At 26.6% G+C, this 18,677-nt stretch overlaps 1 protein-coding gene, 1 long non-coding RNA gene and 1 pseudogene across 2 annotated transcripts; 2 read left to right on the top strand and 1 right to left on the bottom strand.

Moving 5' to 3' along the window:
- The first annotated feature begins 5,031 nt into the window (after positions 1–5,031).
- LOC146883949 (uncharacterized) lies at positions 5,032–5,578 on the top strand. Its single transcript, XR_014984378.1, has 2 exons — positions 5,032–5,282; positions 5,363–5,578. It is a non-coding gene; the product is annotated as an uncharacterized LOC146883949 (long non-coding RNA).
- A 6,193-nt stretch (positions 5,579–11,771) lies between these two features.
- LOC114164306 (uncharacterized) lies at positions 11,772–13,147 on the top strand. Its single transcript, XM_028048917.2, has one exon. It carries the CDS (start codon positions 11,812–11,814, stop codon positions 12,760–12,762), a length of 951 nt encoding a protein of 316 aa, XP_027904718.2. The 5' UTR covers positions 11,772–11,811; the 3' UTR covers positions 12,763–13,147.
- A 2,828-nt stretch (positions 13,148–15,975) lies between these two features.
- LOC146883948 (uncharacterized) lies at positions 15,976–16,964 on the bottom strand (annotated as a pseudogene).
- Between the last annotated feature and the right edge of the window lie 1,713 nt (positions 16,965–18,677).

The following is an 18,677-nucleotide window of genomic DNA, read 5'->3' as shown; positions in this document are numbered from 1 at the left end:
AGTGAAAAAAATTACAGTATGATTAATAGTGAGTTATAAAATAACAAATAATTAGATAGAATATATCGAAATATTATTCTACATGATGAAAATAAACAATAAATAAAAATATTAAAAAACTAACAAATGTGTGTTTTAGAAATAATTTGAGAGATTATCGAAAGAAATCGTACAAAGGAAATCAAATGTATAATTAAGGTATGATAAGATGAAAAATACCTTAGAGAACTAATTATTAAATTATGTTTGAAGTGGTTAAAATTAAATAGAAATATCATTAGTGACCAAAAAATTTGTCATTAAATTACAAATAAATTAGTAATTAAATTGGTCACTAAATTAAGTACCGATTCGATCATTGAATCGGTCACTAATTTAGTCATTGATTCAGACAATAAATCAACTACTACCACCAATGACGAAAAATCAGTCACCATTTCATGTTTTTCTTGTAGTGAATTATCATATACTATTCCTAAATATCATTATATATATATATATATATATATATATATATATATATATATATATATATATATATAATTTTAACCACTTCAAACAGAATTTAAAGTGAAAAAATTACATTATGATTAATAATGAGTTATAAAACAAAAAATAATTAGATAAAATATATCGAAATATTATTCTACATGATGAAAATAAAAACAATAAATAAAAATATTAAAAAACTAACAAATGTGTGTTTTAGAAATAATTTGAGAGACTATCGAAAAAAAACAAATCAAATGCATAACTAAGGTATGATAAGACGAAAAATATCTTAGAGAATTAAGAAAACTTTTCAAATATCAACATATATACTTAATGGTTGAAAAATAACGAAAATTATTTTAATGAAAAAAAAAGAGTTCTTCAAATTAAACAAAAATTAATAATAATAATAAGTAAATAATTTTTTTTATATTACCCTAAATTGAGAGTATAAACATTCTCATGTGAAAGAAAAATTTATAATAAATAAAAATATTAAAAAATAATATAAATATTCAAATGTGAGGCATAATTTTTTTTAATTAACATACATCATTTTAACATAATTACATAAAGTTATGATAAGATAAAAAAATATATTGGAGATGAGAATGAGTTTCATGACAAATGAAATAATTAAAAGAAATAAAAAATAGAAAAAAAAAATATATATATATATATATAGGGGTTACTTGATTAATTGTGAATATTTTAATAATTTAAACGAGAATGGAGATATGGCGGGGACGGGTATTATGGCGGGTATATGTACATCCCCATACCCATCCCCATACCCAACTGAAAAAGTCGGGGATTCCCCATACCCGTACCCATACCCAGTCAATGCGGGGATTCCCCGTCAAAACGGGGACGGGTTCGGGCAATACCCACGGGGACGGGTTTATTTGCCATCTCTAGAGACCGATGAAATAAAAGTTACGAAATTTTTTTTATAGAAATAGTATATTTTATAATTCAATAAATATCAACAAAAATACTTATTTTTAGAGGAAAATCATTTAGCCGTCAATCCAATTAGATTTAAAATTTAAAATGTACTCTATGAGAAGTTATTATTCAAATATTTTCTTTATAATTTATCAAATTTTAATCAGGTATATATATATATATATATATATATATATATATATATTCTTAAATTTTTTTTATAACAATTTTTTGACGATCTTTCCAATATCAGTAAGGACTTTATTGTTTTTGGGTCATCCTCTAAAAGCTTATAAGTTCACTAATTTTATTTAAAATATTGTGAGTTTAAATTTTTATGTTAAATATAAAACAAAATAAGAAAATTAAATAATACATGAAAAACCTCATAAATTTATGGCCAATATTCATAAACTTAGTATCAAGATTTTGGTTGAAAATAATGTTAATATTTTATATGGTTTTTACTCATATCTTATTATAATTAAATTTCGCTAATAAATCTCCTTTAAAAATGTTATGTTATTATTAAATATCTAACGAAGTTTCCTCTAAAATCTCGGTAATAATATCAAAGCAAATAATTCTCAATGAATAAGTTTCAACACAGTTATTTCTTAACTACATTTGTTAATTTTAAAATATTTTAATAATCATACAGGGTGCTAATTTAAATTTTTACTATTAACCACTTAAAAAGGACTTTTTCGTTTAATTATTAAAATAATTATTATAACATTTAACCAACTTAACATGTTTGACAGTCTGTGATTGAATAATACGTGTATTATCTAATCTTTTTCAAAATGTTGATGTTTCTCAACATTTCAATTGCATTATTATTTAAACAATCATGAAATAAAAGAGAACATAATCAAACAATTATGAATACCATGTTATACAAAAAGAAGTTACAAACATAAATATAATTAATACAGCATACACGAATTATTCATTAACAAAAAGACATAAAATTTTAAACATCGATGTTATAGAAAATCTTTTAGCTAATTAATAATCAGGAACCAAATACATATATACTCAGTTCATTTTAAAAAATAATAATCCATTTGAATATTATCAAATTTGTAAAATCGATATTAAAGAAAATAAAATGTACTCATGTCACATCGTAATAAAAAAACATCAATAATGGAGGATAATTTAAGAAATTTTCATACATTCTTTTAGCTGAAAAACTCACTGTTGGAGAAGGAAGGTGGAGATAGGAGAAGAACAAAATGGCAGAGAGACTGAATTGGCACATGTTTCTTATCAACTAAGCTACGTTCAAATACGTTACTATGCAAATGCAATGCATCCGTAAGTTTGAAACTCAAAAGAAAGAAATAACTTTCCTTTAGTGGAATGTTCTTAGATAAAAATGAAAGTCGGTGTTTTCTGTTTTATAAAATTATTTTACCTTTATTTAATGTGAGATTTTTAACACATCTCATATTATAAGATGATGTTTACACTCACATATATATTATGAAATTGTTTATATCTTTATTTGATGTAAGACTTTCAACATTTGAAAAGATTGAGAACTTGATGGTTTTTTAACAACTCTGATATCTAGGAAGTATTGATAAAAAAATTATACAATTAGATTTTCATTGCCGATTGTTGATAGGTGTTATCGACAAGAAAGAGACATTCAAATATCTAGGAAGTATTGATTAGAAAATTGTATAATCAGACTTCCATTGCTGATAGGTGTTATCAACAAGAAAGAGTCCCATTGCTGACAGACGTTATCACCAAGAAAAAGATATACAAGAACAAATGATGAAATCAAGAGTTAGGAGAAACAAAACTTATTATGGGTGAAACGACAAAGAGAAGGCAATGACGAAAATGTGTAGAAGATGTATTTTATCTAATATTATATTAGTGTTTAATAAAATACAAGTAAAAAAAGTTTAAATATGTAAAAGAAAGTTTAAGAAAACGAGAAAAATTTAATTTACATAAGTGAAAGATACTTGTAGTATATAAAAAAAAAAAAATACAAACATCAACAAATAATAACATAATAAAAAATCATAACAGAAAATTATACTATAAAACCTAACAAACTCATAACAAAAAACTCAAAGATATCACTAACATATTCCCTTCTCACTTACTTTTTGGTCCCTCATTTTCTACGGCTTTAGTAATATTAACTAAAAGCTTGACCCATTCACGTAAACTCAGTATTCTTTAGGCAACATCAGTAATATTAAGAAACCTGTTTCATTTATACGTACCCTTCTCATTGTATTATTGATATAAATATCAACTTAACAGTTCATGTTTAAAGTTCATCATCGTTAATCAATCATAGTGTTCCAAATAGGTATTATTGGTTAAATATTTATCAGTTTTGTACATAATTCCTTGTTTACATAAGTTAATGTATTTTTTTCCACTTCAATTTCTCTCTCTCGTGGAATATCATGCTTTAAATTATGCGAGTGCATTTTCTTAAAAGCGGTTACATAAGTTAACTCATTATTCTTAAAGAATGACATAGAATAAAAAAAAAAAGTCCATGTTCATAAACAGTGGCGTGTAATTGGGTTGATTCCTCCTGTGTACAGGGCAACGAAACACTGCTACCGCGTTTTGTTTTTGTTTTTGTTTTTAAATATTATTTTTATGTTTCTAATATTAAATAATCGACGTAAGCTGCTACATGTCATGGTTAGTTCGTCATAGTTTTAATTATATGTTTACTGTGGGTGGTGTTTTTCAGTCCAAGGAATCAATTTTATGACACTCAAAATATAAATAAGGAATGAAAATTTATTTACTCATAAAAATGTATTAAAAGTGGTGTTTTATTATGTACATTATACAAATATGACACAAAATGACCAATCGAAAATATTGATATTTGAGAAAAGTGAGTAAACATTAAGACAAAATAACAGTAATTTAAAATGATTAAAACAAAAAGTTGTTTATAACTTAGAATACTTTTGGGACAATGCCAAAAATTAAACCATTTTAAAAATATATTATATGCATTGTCAATTGTAAAAAAATATAATTTTATTAAAATGGTTTTAAGATAATTAATTTTGTTTGAATAGAAAAAAAAATGAAGATGAAGAGAAAAAAATATTGGAAAATAATTAGTTACAAATTTTCCCATAAAAACATATTTTTTTTTCAGAAAGACCACCTTTTACAAAATGAAACTATTGTTTCAAACACAAATTTTATTTTATCAACAACTTCATTTCTAAAAACGGATATAGATGAAGTAAGTGAATAAAAAGAATGAGAATGATATTTTGATAATTCTATTTTATTTTATAAACTGACGTGACATCTTTTAAAATTTTTAAATAATTTTAAAATATAAAACAATTAAAATATTAATTAAAAGATATTACCTTAAATTATAAAAAAAGAATTGTAAAATTTAGTAGTTAAAAAATAATTTTAAAAAGAAATGTAGTCGAATAAAATAAGGTTTTGTTGTGTGAGTGAGGAGTTGGGCTTGTGGTAACTCCATTCACATTGGTATTTCCTTTAGAAGCAAATGATTATTTAATTAGAGTGGGTAGTATTTAATTAAGTCCCAGGAGTTGGCATTAGCGTGTGGGTGGGAATGAGAGGGTTGAGGCTGTGCTGCGAAGGGGTTGAGTATGAGACCAACGTGGAAGGTGAGGCAAAGGACAAAATCATTGTTCCTAGTAAAACAGAGTCCTTCCACAAACCCAGGGAAGCAACTGTCATCCCTGCAAAGAGAGTTTGTGTCAAGAAAATGATGTGCTGTTGCTTTCTCCGCTGCATGTGTCACAACTGCTCCAAAACCAAGAACACCAACCCTCACTATGGTGCAGGTAATCCTTTCACTTTGCTTTTTTCAGTTATGCTCGTAATCGAGGCTTAACTGTTTTCATTTTTGTCTCATTTGTTGCAGCCAATTATGGAAACTAATAATCAAAGTCCACTCTCTGCAACTGGAAAATGAGCAGTGATATGGTAGTGGGGGAACGAAGATTGTTGTCTAATGCTTCATGCTTGAATAAGGAATAAGAGTGATTATGTGATTTGTCTGACATCATTGGAACTTTAGCATTTGCAAACGTTTTGTGTTCGTTATTTCACAGTTAAGGAAATAAAAGTAAACTTCTTATTTTACTGTGCTCAACATTTTCATACCCTTTTAAATTTGCTTTGTTGAGTATGTTTCCCTTCATTTACTTCTAGCACTGTTAATTCTACCCTTATTAAAAAATGTTAATCACCCAATATTTTTAACACGTGTTCTGTCATAATTATTACAATTCATGAAATTGGGGCGAAATTCTTATAATAAAATTAAAATTTAATATTTTGAATTTTGATAAATTTGGGTTAATAATATTAAAATGTGTCTCTAAAATGATCCAACGCGCATTATAAGCAAAAAATATTATCTTTTGACTACACTAAAACATTAAGATACAAAGTCCTGTTTGAAGGACTATCCAATAAATCCAAAGAAAAAAGTTTTTTTAACACCATTTAACAACTTTTATAAAAATAAAATAATTTTAACAAAAGATTATTTTTATATTTTTAAAAGTAAGAAAAAATGAATACTAATAAGAAATAACATCAAATGGTAATAGAAAGAGGTGTGATATAAAATATCGATGTAAATGTAGGGTAACTAAGGGACCGACCAAATTCCAGAAAGCCACAATCATCTCAGTTGAACCGATGCATATGATTATCATATAATAAATGCAAAGTATTGATTAATTTTGTTAATTATTTTGTTATAAAACTTGATTGATCATTCAGAGAAATCTCTTAATTTTTTTTCTATTGACGAAACTTGTCTTAAAATCTCGTATAAGATATCCAAATTAAATTACCTAGTATATGTATGTTCGTAAAAGAAGCATAACTTGTGATAGATGGTGAAATATAATATTAAAGACGCTGCTTTTTTACTTCTTTTTTTTTTCTTGGGAATCTGGGTTTGTGGTGGGATTCCTGACATGGTTTTGATTCCATAAACTCCATTTTCGAGTGGCTCATAGAGGATATGACAAGAAAGATCAAAGTTTTGATTTGATTCTATTACGTTTTGATGCCGAAGCTAATAATGTGAAAACCTAAAATCCATAATGAGGAACGAAAGAAGTCTTTTATGCTGTCATAGCCTTGCATGATATGATAATACAGGCGTTTCTCTCCATCTTTAAACAATAATTAATAATTTACTACGACTTTTATTTGTCATTTTAAGAACGTGTTAATCACGCAAATTTCTAGAACCTGTACCTTCTTCGATAAAAATAGTATTTTAGATATTATTTTAAAGTATACGTTTTCTTAACTAACTTTTGTTGTCCCATAAAGCAAATTGATCGAGTAGTCTGGACATATTCTTATAATAGATTATACAGCTCAAAATATCGTAATTTTTTTTTAAATAAAGAAATTTAGGATTAATTAATGTTTTTAGTTTTTGAAGTTTAATCCAAAATTGGAATCCGTTCATGTTTGAAATTTTAATATATTTTGGTCCCTAAATTTTAAAAATGAATGAATATAGTTCTTTTAATCCAATTACGTTAACATTTTTTGATGTGTCAAGCGTGTTTCATGTTATTATTAGAGTTGTTTACACTATTTGACACATTCCCAGTTTAAAATCTGCTAGAAAATGCGTTTGACACCTCGAAAAAAAAGATAACGTAATTGAGTTAAAAAAACAACATTCATTCATTTTATTTATTTCTAAAGTTTAAAGACCAAAATATATCGAAGTTTCGGACAAGAATGAATTCCAATTTTGAATCAAAGTTCATGGACTAAAAACATACTTAATTCTTTAATTTAAATTATGTAAAAATGGATTTTGGAACGAATAAAATTGGGTTTACATGTATCAAAACAATTGAGTTTCAAGTTTAATTTTTCAAACTTACCCATATATAACTTCGTCATAAGATTATCTTAAAATAATTTCAGTCAAAATGTATATTTAAACTTTTACTTAACATATCATATAATTTGTTAGTAATTATCGACAAATACGTATTCGTTAATAAATATCTAACGATAATTATTGACGAATTTTGGTTATCAATTAAATCTGTCAGTAAATGTTGATGGTCTATTTTCCTTTTTTATCTTTTTTTTTCATCTTCTTTTCCTTCCTCATCCTCATCCCCTCCACAATTGATGCCTCTGACTTCTCCTTCAACTCTTATCACCACATCATAGAGTCTTCGTGCCATCACCATCATTATTGTGTTTCATTTTTCTCCTCCTCTTTTTTCTCCCTTGATCCTTCCTTTCTTCTCTTATTTTCTCACCCACATCTCTTTAATATTTATAAAAAATCATATCAGACTTGACAATGAAATTGTCGCATAAAAATTACAAATGACCGACAAAATTTACTTACATAATTTATTGTCAAATATGCTACTTAAAAAATATTCATCAATAATATAAATTATAATTTATCGATCAAATTTTACTTATAAATTCATTACAAACAAAAATATATGTCAATTATTTAAATTCTAAAATCTATTAATAAAATTTATTAACAAATTTAATTTACCAAAGAATTTATTTGGTTGATAAAAATTTGTCAATAATTATAAAAAATTCTTATAATCATTATATTAAGATATTAAGTAAGTAGTTTATCTTATTAAATGTAGAACTTCAAATATTATTAACTCTTTTAATGGTTGATGTTTATAATAATTCAAAACGATTGACATTGACACGATGGTAGTCTTTTTCTCTTTAAGACTATTTTACCTATTTATCATTGTTTAATTTATGATAGTATTTTCAAATAGTTTATGTAATATCTAAACAATAAATAAAAATCATAATACAATACTTTTAATATACAAGGTATTACATTTATAAATATTTTCTTTTACTTAATATATATATATATATATATATATATATATATTACAAATAATTATTATTAGAAATAATAATAGATAAAAGAAGGCATTATAAATAATAAATATAATAATAATACTAGTACAATAATGATAAAAAAAAATTAAAAATAGAATAATATAAATATGTTAACAAAATAATATGGATATTTAGATATTGTATATAATGTATCTATTATAATAAATTATAAACATATAAATATAACAATTATAAATATACAAGGAATCAAAATTAATTAACTTTTTACAATTAATTAAAATAATTATAATAAAAGTATTACTACAAGATAATATATTTTAAATAATAAAAATATCTTATAATATCTATAACATAATATATGTATATATAAAATTACTAATAAGTAGGGTATTTTATAGTTAAAATATATAATCCTATATTTAAAAGTAACTTATATTTTATATGTAAAAAATTTATGATCAATACTTTTGTGACTTATATTTTGGAGATTTAAATGAGTAAATTTTATTCAAGAAAATATATTCTTGAATTATTGTTCTGATCATGTGAAGCTCGATTATCCTTATATAATGTTCTCACACTTGGATTCTTAACATCCTCTAATCTATAGAGGGGTTTTTATTAGGGAGATACAACATTAGTGAAATCTGAGTCCAATCACATCAGACATTGATACCATTCTCAACCCAATGGTACTCCACTTTCTCATTTTTACCCAATGTGGGACTTAGACTTAGACTTACACTTATATTTCCAACAATCTCTCTGAAGGATGAGTCTCTTCCACCACATTGGTACACTTGGATTCTTAACACACACACACACATATATATATATATATATATATATATATATATGTTTAAGTTTTATTTCATATTATCTTTATGAGGTTTGTCTTACTTTCCTATTTTAGGATTGTGTATAAAAAATAAAAATTTATAATCTCATCATTGATGACTATTTCTAATATGTCTGATCCCTTCTTTGTCGATATCTTAGTAGTCTTTCTGGGAAATGCATGACAAACAAATGCGGTAAATAATTCAAAAACATTTCAAGTAACGAGAAATTCTACTATCACCTTCCTGATTGCTTCAAATGCATTTGTTATCCTCAAAAGACAAATTGGAGTCACTTTTTTTTTATCTAACTCCAATAGTTCAAGTAAATCATATCCATATCCTATTTTCTCCAAACGCTTGAAGACTAATGTATGAGGAAAGAATTCTAGCTAAATATTACCCCTTTCTCTTCCGGTATAGAAAATATAATATGAACTAAATGATGTAAAATATAGAATCCATACTTATTGTAAAATAAGTTAATTATAAGTTGTATGGTGTGATATTGAAAAGAAAATGTGTAATTTCTAATATATCAATGTTAGTTTTCTTTTAAAAGAAAATAAATAAATAAAATACAAATATTTAACTATAATATAATAAAAATGGGTAAAATAGTTTAATTTTAAGGATGTCACAGTTTATCTCTAAATGAAAAAACTAAATATAAATACTTAAACATAAAAGGAATTTAAATCCAAAAAACTACTTGATTAGCTAAAAAAATATTAAGATTTAAGTATTATATAAGTCATAAAATTCAATAAAATTCGTAATGTCGTCATTTCTTAAATGATAATGTCTACAAGGACTTGATTCAATTGACGTTAACTTTCTATATATAAACCTTTTCGTAGCATAAATTATAACATATAATATTTGTTTTAAGTACAAAATATTTAAACAATAAAAAAGTATTTTTTTTCATTTAATAGTAATACATTTACTTTTTTGTATCTTTTTCTCTTTATGATTTTACCAATATATCATTTATATTATTGTTGTTGACCTTTGCTTGGGCTTCATTTTCATCACTATGATTTAAACTCTGAACCATAATCCGTGATCACTGTTGTATTCTCATATCATCATGGTCGTTATCATGACTATGGTGAAAATAACTATTATTATTTTATATTATTAATTATAATCACTATTATCATTATTATCGTTGTATTGTTTGTGCAGTAAAATAATTCTACATAATTTTTAAATGTAAATTGTATATATGGATTTCAAAATCAATTTAGAAAAAATCATTATTGAATGTCAGTTACAGATTGATGTAAAATATGTCAACTTATAGATCGATTATCACTATAATATAAGTGATGTTAAAGTATCCACGTTCTGTTCTGTCTATTGTTGATATATAAAGTGCATATTTTACTTTAGTTATTATCATACTAATGTTGAAGTGTATAATTTTGTTAATGTTCGGTGTATTTCGAGAGTAGTCCCAACTTGCAAAATAAAACTTTTCATGCCTAAACACAAATATAATTTAAATTTCAAAACCATCATAAACAAAACATCACATCATAAATGAAGAAAAAAAATTACAATCTACAAACTTTAAAACAAATTTAATTTCCTAATACCATATTCCATGTAATAAAAAATCTAAAACTATTACATGTTTAATTATATATTTCTAGCTTTTAAAATTTTGGTTGTACGTCGATTACTAATGTCATTGATGATCTCCCTCTTTTTCTCCAAATACATGCAATAAAAAAATGAATTATAAATAGAGTATGATTGTACGTGTACATTCTAAGCTAATAATATTATTTTATCTAATTTGTATTATAAGTTACATTCGGTACATGAGGTAATAATAACCACAATTACAGTTGCCAAATTTCCTATCGCAATAAAATAAAATACCATATTGATTTACTTTTTAAATTAATTGAATTAAATTTAAAATTGTATGAAAAAATTATATTACTTTATAATCCAGCGTGATTCATCGCTTACTAGAGTGTTTTCCATCATAAAATTACTTTAGTCTTGAAAATATTATTTATTTACGAGAAAAAATAGATAAATATTAGCAATAGTTGAACCACGAATTAAAATTTTAATGAAAACTATAATAATGTCTATAAATAAACTTACAGTTTGATCAAAATAATAGTTAAATACAACATTTCTGAAAATAATCAACCACGATGGTTAATTTTGACTAAAATGGGTTGGGGTTGGGCAGTCTTAACCTAAGGTTAAACCTGGTTGGGTGGGATCTGTAACCTGAAATAGTAGTTGAGTTAGCCAAAAACGTTGTACCATTACACCAAATAGAGTTTTAGACCCTACCATTTCTTCCATACATGTCTCAAAGGTCAAAAGCAACAACGAGGAAGAATAATATGATAGTATCCACTATCCACCACCATGTGTTATCCAACCGTTACCCAACGGAACCTCTCCCCGGTACCCAAATTCAAATAAACACTCTGAAAAGCAAAAGACCAACAAAAAGCAAAAGACATTCATTCCCTCACTTTCCCTTCATTTTCAAATGCTACTATATCAAACTTCAACTACTCACTCCCTTCTTCTTCTTCTTCTTCCTCACACTACCAATTCTACTATCTCCTTTCTCGACCAAATGGGTTGCTGCGTAAGCAAATGCAGACCCGACAACAAACCCTCCCCGGAACAACATCAAAACCAGTTCAACTTCAACCTCGTTCAAGACAAACTTGCTCCACCACCTCCCACCCTTTACTCCTCAATCAAAATCTCTCCCTCCCCTCCTTCTCCAACCTCTTCCACTTCCTCCATTTCCTCCTTCACATGCACCACTTCCAACACCATCTCCTCCGCCTCCTCCCTCTCCACCGCTTCCTCCTCCTTGAGCTCCAAGGACAGGTCCTTCTCCAACGACTTCCTATGGTCCTGCTACAAGGACAACCCTCACATTACTCGCATCAACTCACTCAGGGAAGCCTCTCTCTCCTTGATGCCACCCACTAAACCTAGACCTCATCATAGAAAGCTTACAAACATAAACCCATCACCACCTCCCAAACCCAACTTGCTCACACGCAAGCAGTCTCCACCACCACAATCGTTTTCTATGCCCCAGAAGAGGGTTCGCTCAAACTCACCAACGAATCTCGCCAGGCAGAAGAGTTTCCGGAAGGACACGGAGAGGTCTATTACTGTTAACTATGCTTCCGACATGCACAGTAGGATTCTACGGTCACCCTCTCCGAGCAGAAGATATGTCGGAGACAAATGTGGGAGTGCTAATTTGGCAACGGACAACGTTGTTTCTAGGCGAATGATGAACGGTTCCAAAGTTAGTGTTCCTGCGGTTCATTCCCATCATTCTGGTTTTCCTTCAACGAGGAAAGAGAGTGTTAAAGCAGAGAGTCCACGAAGAGTACTTAATTCTGCTGGTTTAAGGAACAATGAGACATGTACTTTCGGGGCCGGTTCTAAAGTTGATGAAACTGTGGCTAAGGATGTGGTTTCTGACCATGACATGGACTTAACTCTGATGGAGGATATTAACAACCCTCTTATCTCCTTGGACTGTTTCATCTTTTTGTAGAAAGCAGTTTGTTCTACATATTCATATATTTTGGTGTCCATATAAAGTTCCGAACCAATTTTCTGTTTCTTTTTGTATGTTTGTTTCATATTTTTAGTTTTTTGATTGATTGATTGTTTATTTGTTTGTTGAATGTTGAACACATTCATAACTACCCTAGAAGTTTCAAAGGTTGATGAAATTCTAGTTTTAATCATTTAGATATAAGATGAAAAACACTGGTGTGTGTTTTCTTGCTGGTTTGGTTTGGTTATGTTTGAGCATAACCAGAGAGTCGTGTATAATGTAAGACTGCAGTATATCTAATATTTGGGATGTGATTTACATTTTATCATTTAATGTTTTTAATATATATATCAATACGATGACAATGTTGTTCAAATTAGACTTGATTATTTTATTATTTTGTTTATAATTTTATTTAATTAGTTCAATTTATTTATTTATTTTAAAATTTGTTTATTCTTCCAATCTCGAAAATCGAATTAATTTTATTATTTCCTTTTAAAAGAACCCTTATTGCATGTAACAATCTCAGTTCTTAAATATGCGTTAATTTCTTACCTTTTAGCTGAAAATTTTATAATGTTAATTAGAAGAAAATGATAACACATTGATGTAAATTTATATTGATGAAAAGTCATATTCGAACTGTGTAAAGGATGAAATTAATCTTTTTAATGAATAAAATTGAATAAGTAGTTAAACAAAAAGATGGACTTAATTAAACAATAATTTAATCTTTGAACTATTAAAAGTGGGTTACGAAGTACGCAGCCTTGGAAGAGTGGTAAAGTGGTATTGGCACTACCAAACACCTCTAGAAACATGGCCAGAAGAGTTTAAAGCACCGTTTTGGTTGATTTGAAAATGATCTATATTTTTTTTTATAACCGCACTATTATATCCAATTAGTTTTTGATAATAAAATATTAAACTACAAAGATAATATATAAATTTGAATATAAAAATGTTAGAGACGTATTGTAGTCTTGTAGAAGTTAGATGGGATGAAACGATCGTTAAACAATCGTGAGAATTTTTATCTATCGCTGTAAATTTGGCAGAAATTAAGTAAATGACCAAAACTGTATGAAAGACGATTTCATATAGTGACTTCCAAAAGGGATTTTTATTTTTCATTTTTTTTTAATTTAAACCAAAGTTGTGATTAGTACTTAAATTTTATTTTCAAATTCATTTAGAAGTCATGTTTAAAAATACATTTTTTTTTAATTTTAAGTTAAAGTATACTTATAAGTATGACTTTAGAGTTTTAAAAAATATGTTAAATTTGCATTTTTAATTTTTTTAATTTAAATTATATAATTTGAATTTTGTTCTAATTTATATTAAATAATTCTCTTTTATGTAAAGTAATAGTGAAGCATGAAGTTAAAATGAATTTGGTGAGCTTAAATACAAGTAAATAACATGTTAAAAACATAGCAAAAATATTTATTAGTGAATATGTAAGAATGTCTTTAGTTAATTGTTGAGGTTTATGTTTCAATTTTTGCTGGGTGGGTATTTGTTTGTGCTAGGTGAATGGTCATGAGAACATGCGCGCGCGCGCGTGTATATATATATATATATATATATATATATATATATATATATATATATATATATATATATATATATATATATATATATATATATATATATATATATATATATATATATATATATATATATATATATATATATATATATATATATATATATATATATTCATGATTGTGTTTATTATTATTATTATTATTATTATTATTATTATTATTATTATTATTATCTTCTTTCTTAGTTGTATCATTTGTCATTTGTATATTTATAAAAAGGATTTTCTGTTGTGTTCACATTTTATAATTTTAATTTTATCCTTTATAATATAATTATTCGTTAAATTTTTATAAATTAATCATTACTTTTACATGGTTTTTATAAAATTGTCTATCTTCTCTTATTTTTTTTTCATCAACAATTATTTTCTCCTCATTTCACTTTGTTTTTAATACATATAAATTTATTTTGTACATTAACTTAATAACATTATAACATCATCAACTACTAATATAATATCATGTGTATTTTGAAAATACGTACACACAGGCGCACGATAGCACTTGTGTTTACACTAGTATAATATATGAGGTGGACGGATAATAATTTAAGGATGATGTTGGTGTAAAACTAATGTGAAAAAAGAATGAGGATTAACCTTCAGCCATTATCACTATCACAAGAATCCTTAAATGTGTTTTTTCGTTTCAATCCTTCACTATCTAAACTTTGGATGGTATAGTATAATGTAGAAGATAATAGATTTTATGACCCAAAGCATAAAGCATATGTGAAATCTATAGAGCTCTTTCTATCATAGAGTAATTTTCATAATAAATTGTTGCCAATTATATGAGATTATAGTATCAAAATTTATGCAACAATTATCGAATGGATGGACAAATAGACCACATCTATGAAAATAATTGACCTTGTGAATATCTCATATTATCCCACATCTCACATATTTGGAAAATTTTTAACATTCTCCCACTTGATCCATTTATCCCATTATCAATCAATACAAAAAACTAAATACAAGGATTATGGTGACAAGTCCTCCATTGAGTATTATCTCTCATGTATCATAATATATCAAGTCTCCTATCAAACTCTTAATTATAATGAATAAGCCATATGTTTATTCTGAGTTAAACAAAATTTCTCAAAATAAACAAATATGTACATAACCAAATGAGAAAAAATTGAATAAGAGTTTTATCAAAGTAAAAATAATAATTGTCACAACATGGAACCATATCCCATTTGCGCTACATGTTAGTGTTCACAAGTAGGAAAAAGTTAGAAAAGAATTATACTTTATTAAAAGCATGAGAACGAGTTATTTACCTAACATAAAATCATAACTAAAAGATATCAAAGATATCTCTGACACTAAATGATCCTTAAAATTCTTTAATGGCATGCCTTTAGTCAAAGGATCGATAATCATCAACTCAATACTTTTATTAAAAGAAACATCCAAAGGTCCAAATCGCAAAATAAAAATTAAGAATTACGTTTTTATCAGAACTAGGAACACAAGATACTTTTTCTAAACACAACATAAAACCATTGCTTGAAATCATAATGCATGTCCCAATGGCCTCCACATGAGAACTCATCTTGCTTCCTAAATAGATGCAATGTTCAATTTTCATTGGTCTCCTTAGGTTTGGCATACCCTATATGGTATTATAAACATGGATTGTAGTTTTAGAATCAATCCACCATGTGTTATGTTAATACTAGTTATATTAGATTCATAATAAACAAAAGCAAAATAATTACATTTCTTCACTAGCCCATCCTTAAGCTTTGTGCAATCCTTCTTCATATGTCCCTTCTTTTACAAAAGAAACACTTGGAATCTTTCTTTATAACTGACTTAGCTGATATTTTTTCATTCTGATTAACTTGATTCTTCTTATTCTTAAGAGGAGTAGAGAAGCTCACCATTTGACTTTCCTCCATTAGCAACCTTTCCCCTTTTTGAATACACATGGTCACTAATTCATTAATAGACCACTTATCCTTATGTGTGTTATAAACAATTTTAGAAGGAACATATTAATGAGAAAAGTACACAAAACATAATGTACTAGAAGGGAACCTAACGACATGGTAACCTCTAAAGCCTTTAGTTGAGTTGCAATGTCCTTTATGTGCATGATGTGATCACACACTCCCTTAATCTCTAGTGAACTCTAAGGATAAAAAAATACATGATGATAGTGTTGGCAAGAGATGTAACAGATGTTATGAATTGTTCATCAATAATCTTTAGTAAATCTCTCACATTGCCATGTTGATCAACAAACTATTGAATACCAACAAAAGGTTGATTTTTATTAACGTCACAAAGTGATAATTTAACCTCTTCCACATATAAAATATTGAATATCAGCAAAAGGACGATTTTTATTAACATCACAAAGTGACAATTTAACCTTTCCCACCTTTTATATAGATCAACAACATCTAGTGTTAGTCTCAGTAATAACGATGATTCTAGTTTTCTAATAGCATAATCAATGTCCATCCAACCCAAATGGAGAAGAATTTTCTCCTTCCAAAATTTATAATTATCCCCTTTTTAGTTTGGGAATACCATGATGGATATCAGAAATATTCACATATTAAGAAACTGCAAAATTTTTAAAATTCATGCTTATTATCGTTATTTGAAATTATAACAAAATAATGTTTTTTCAATGCAAACATGTCTTAATTATTGAATCTTATGACATAAAACTTATTTGTGGGTCAAAGTCATACTCAAATAGACTCACATAACCAAATGATAAAACTATTATGTTTTACCGATGCAAACACGTCTTAATGAATGAAACTAGTGACATAAAACTTGTCTGAAGTCTTACTCAATTAGACTCACAATACCAAATGATAAAACTATTATACTATTTGTTTTATCGATGTAAAACACACGTCTTAATGAATAAATCTAGTAACATAAAACTTGTTTACGGACTAAAGTCTTACTCGATTAGACTCATACACCAAATGATAAAACTATTATACTATATTACTTTCCTAAATTGTGGTGGATAATTTGAGAAATATAATCCAATATTTCATACTAATTAATCATATAGATAGGTAAGAAAAGTTGTGTGGGTAAAAATTCATCACATCACATATAATTAATTATAATTAATGTTTATTATATGATTATAAATATCAATCGATCAAAGATGTTATGGTCATTCTCTAACTCATTAAAATATATTCACCATTCAAACATATAAATAAATATTTTCATCAACATTATTTATATGCAATCAAAATAAATAATAATATTCATTATATAAATTAAATATACAACATATAATTTATATCAACATATATTATGTACAAAACCTATATTGCGTACAAAGCCTCGTAGTACATACAAAAACATATATACATATATTATGTACATAACTTATAATATGTATAAAACCTATATTACGTACAAAGCCTTATAGTATATACAAAAATATATATTATGTACAAAACCTATAATACGTACAAAAACATATATATTACATACACAACCTTATAATATATAGAAAATATTTACTACGATTTTCTCCATCTTTATATGAAAAAGTTCCTTTATCAAAAGGATTTAAAAGAAACAATCGGATATCAATCCTTTGAACTCATACATATTCAAATAGAAGGCATTACTTGACCATCACACAATAAAATATTTCACGTTAAAATATGAACATAAAAAAATTGTATACTCCTCATTATTTTAACCTATTTTAACAAAATAAAATGTGCATTTTTAATCCATCTCTAACCTTAAAATAATCAGCACACTCACTGTCTAAAAAAATAGTGTCAATTGTCATAAGCAAGTGATAACGTTTTGCATTAGATGAGTAAACAGAACACATCTCAGATTCCTTTGAGTTATTTCGGCAAAGCCTCGAAAGGCCGCAGTGTCGATGCTCCGAAACCTTTTGTAGCTGCAACTGCAAAGTCCAACGTGGTTTAGCGTCACCTCATCAATAGTGACATATCCAACGCCGATAATGTTAGGTTTGACATCAAACATAGAAAAAACACAATAAATAATCTAAAAAGATAACCACGACAGATCCAAAACAAGCAAATATAAATCTAATGCAGAAAAGTAAGTTACATACGAAATATTTTGTATGTAATTCATCAAGAATTACATACGGAATAATCCGTATGTAAATTACATACAGATTTTAATACCTACGAAAAATTCCGTATGTAAAATTACATACGAAATATTTTCCGTATGTAAATTTTCAGACGCCTGATTTATATACAGATTTATTTTTGTATGTAATCCATAGATAATATCTAAT

Source organism: Vigna unguiculata, chromosome 9, assembly GCF_037176805.1.
Source record: "Vigna unguiculata cultivar grain cowpea cultivar isolate G323 ecotype 2 chromosome 9, ASM3717680v1, whole genome shotgun sequence".
NCBI classification, from domain to species: domain Eukaryota; kingdom Viridiplantae; phylum Streptophyta; class Magnoliopsida; order Fabales; family Fabaceae; genus Vigna; species Vigna unguiculata.
This window is presented reverse-complemented; position numbering and strand designations above follow the sequence as displayed.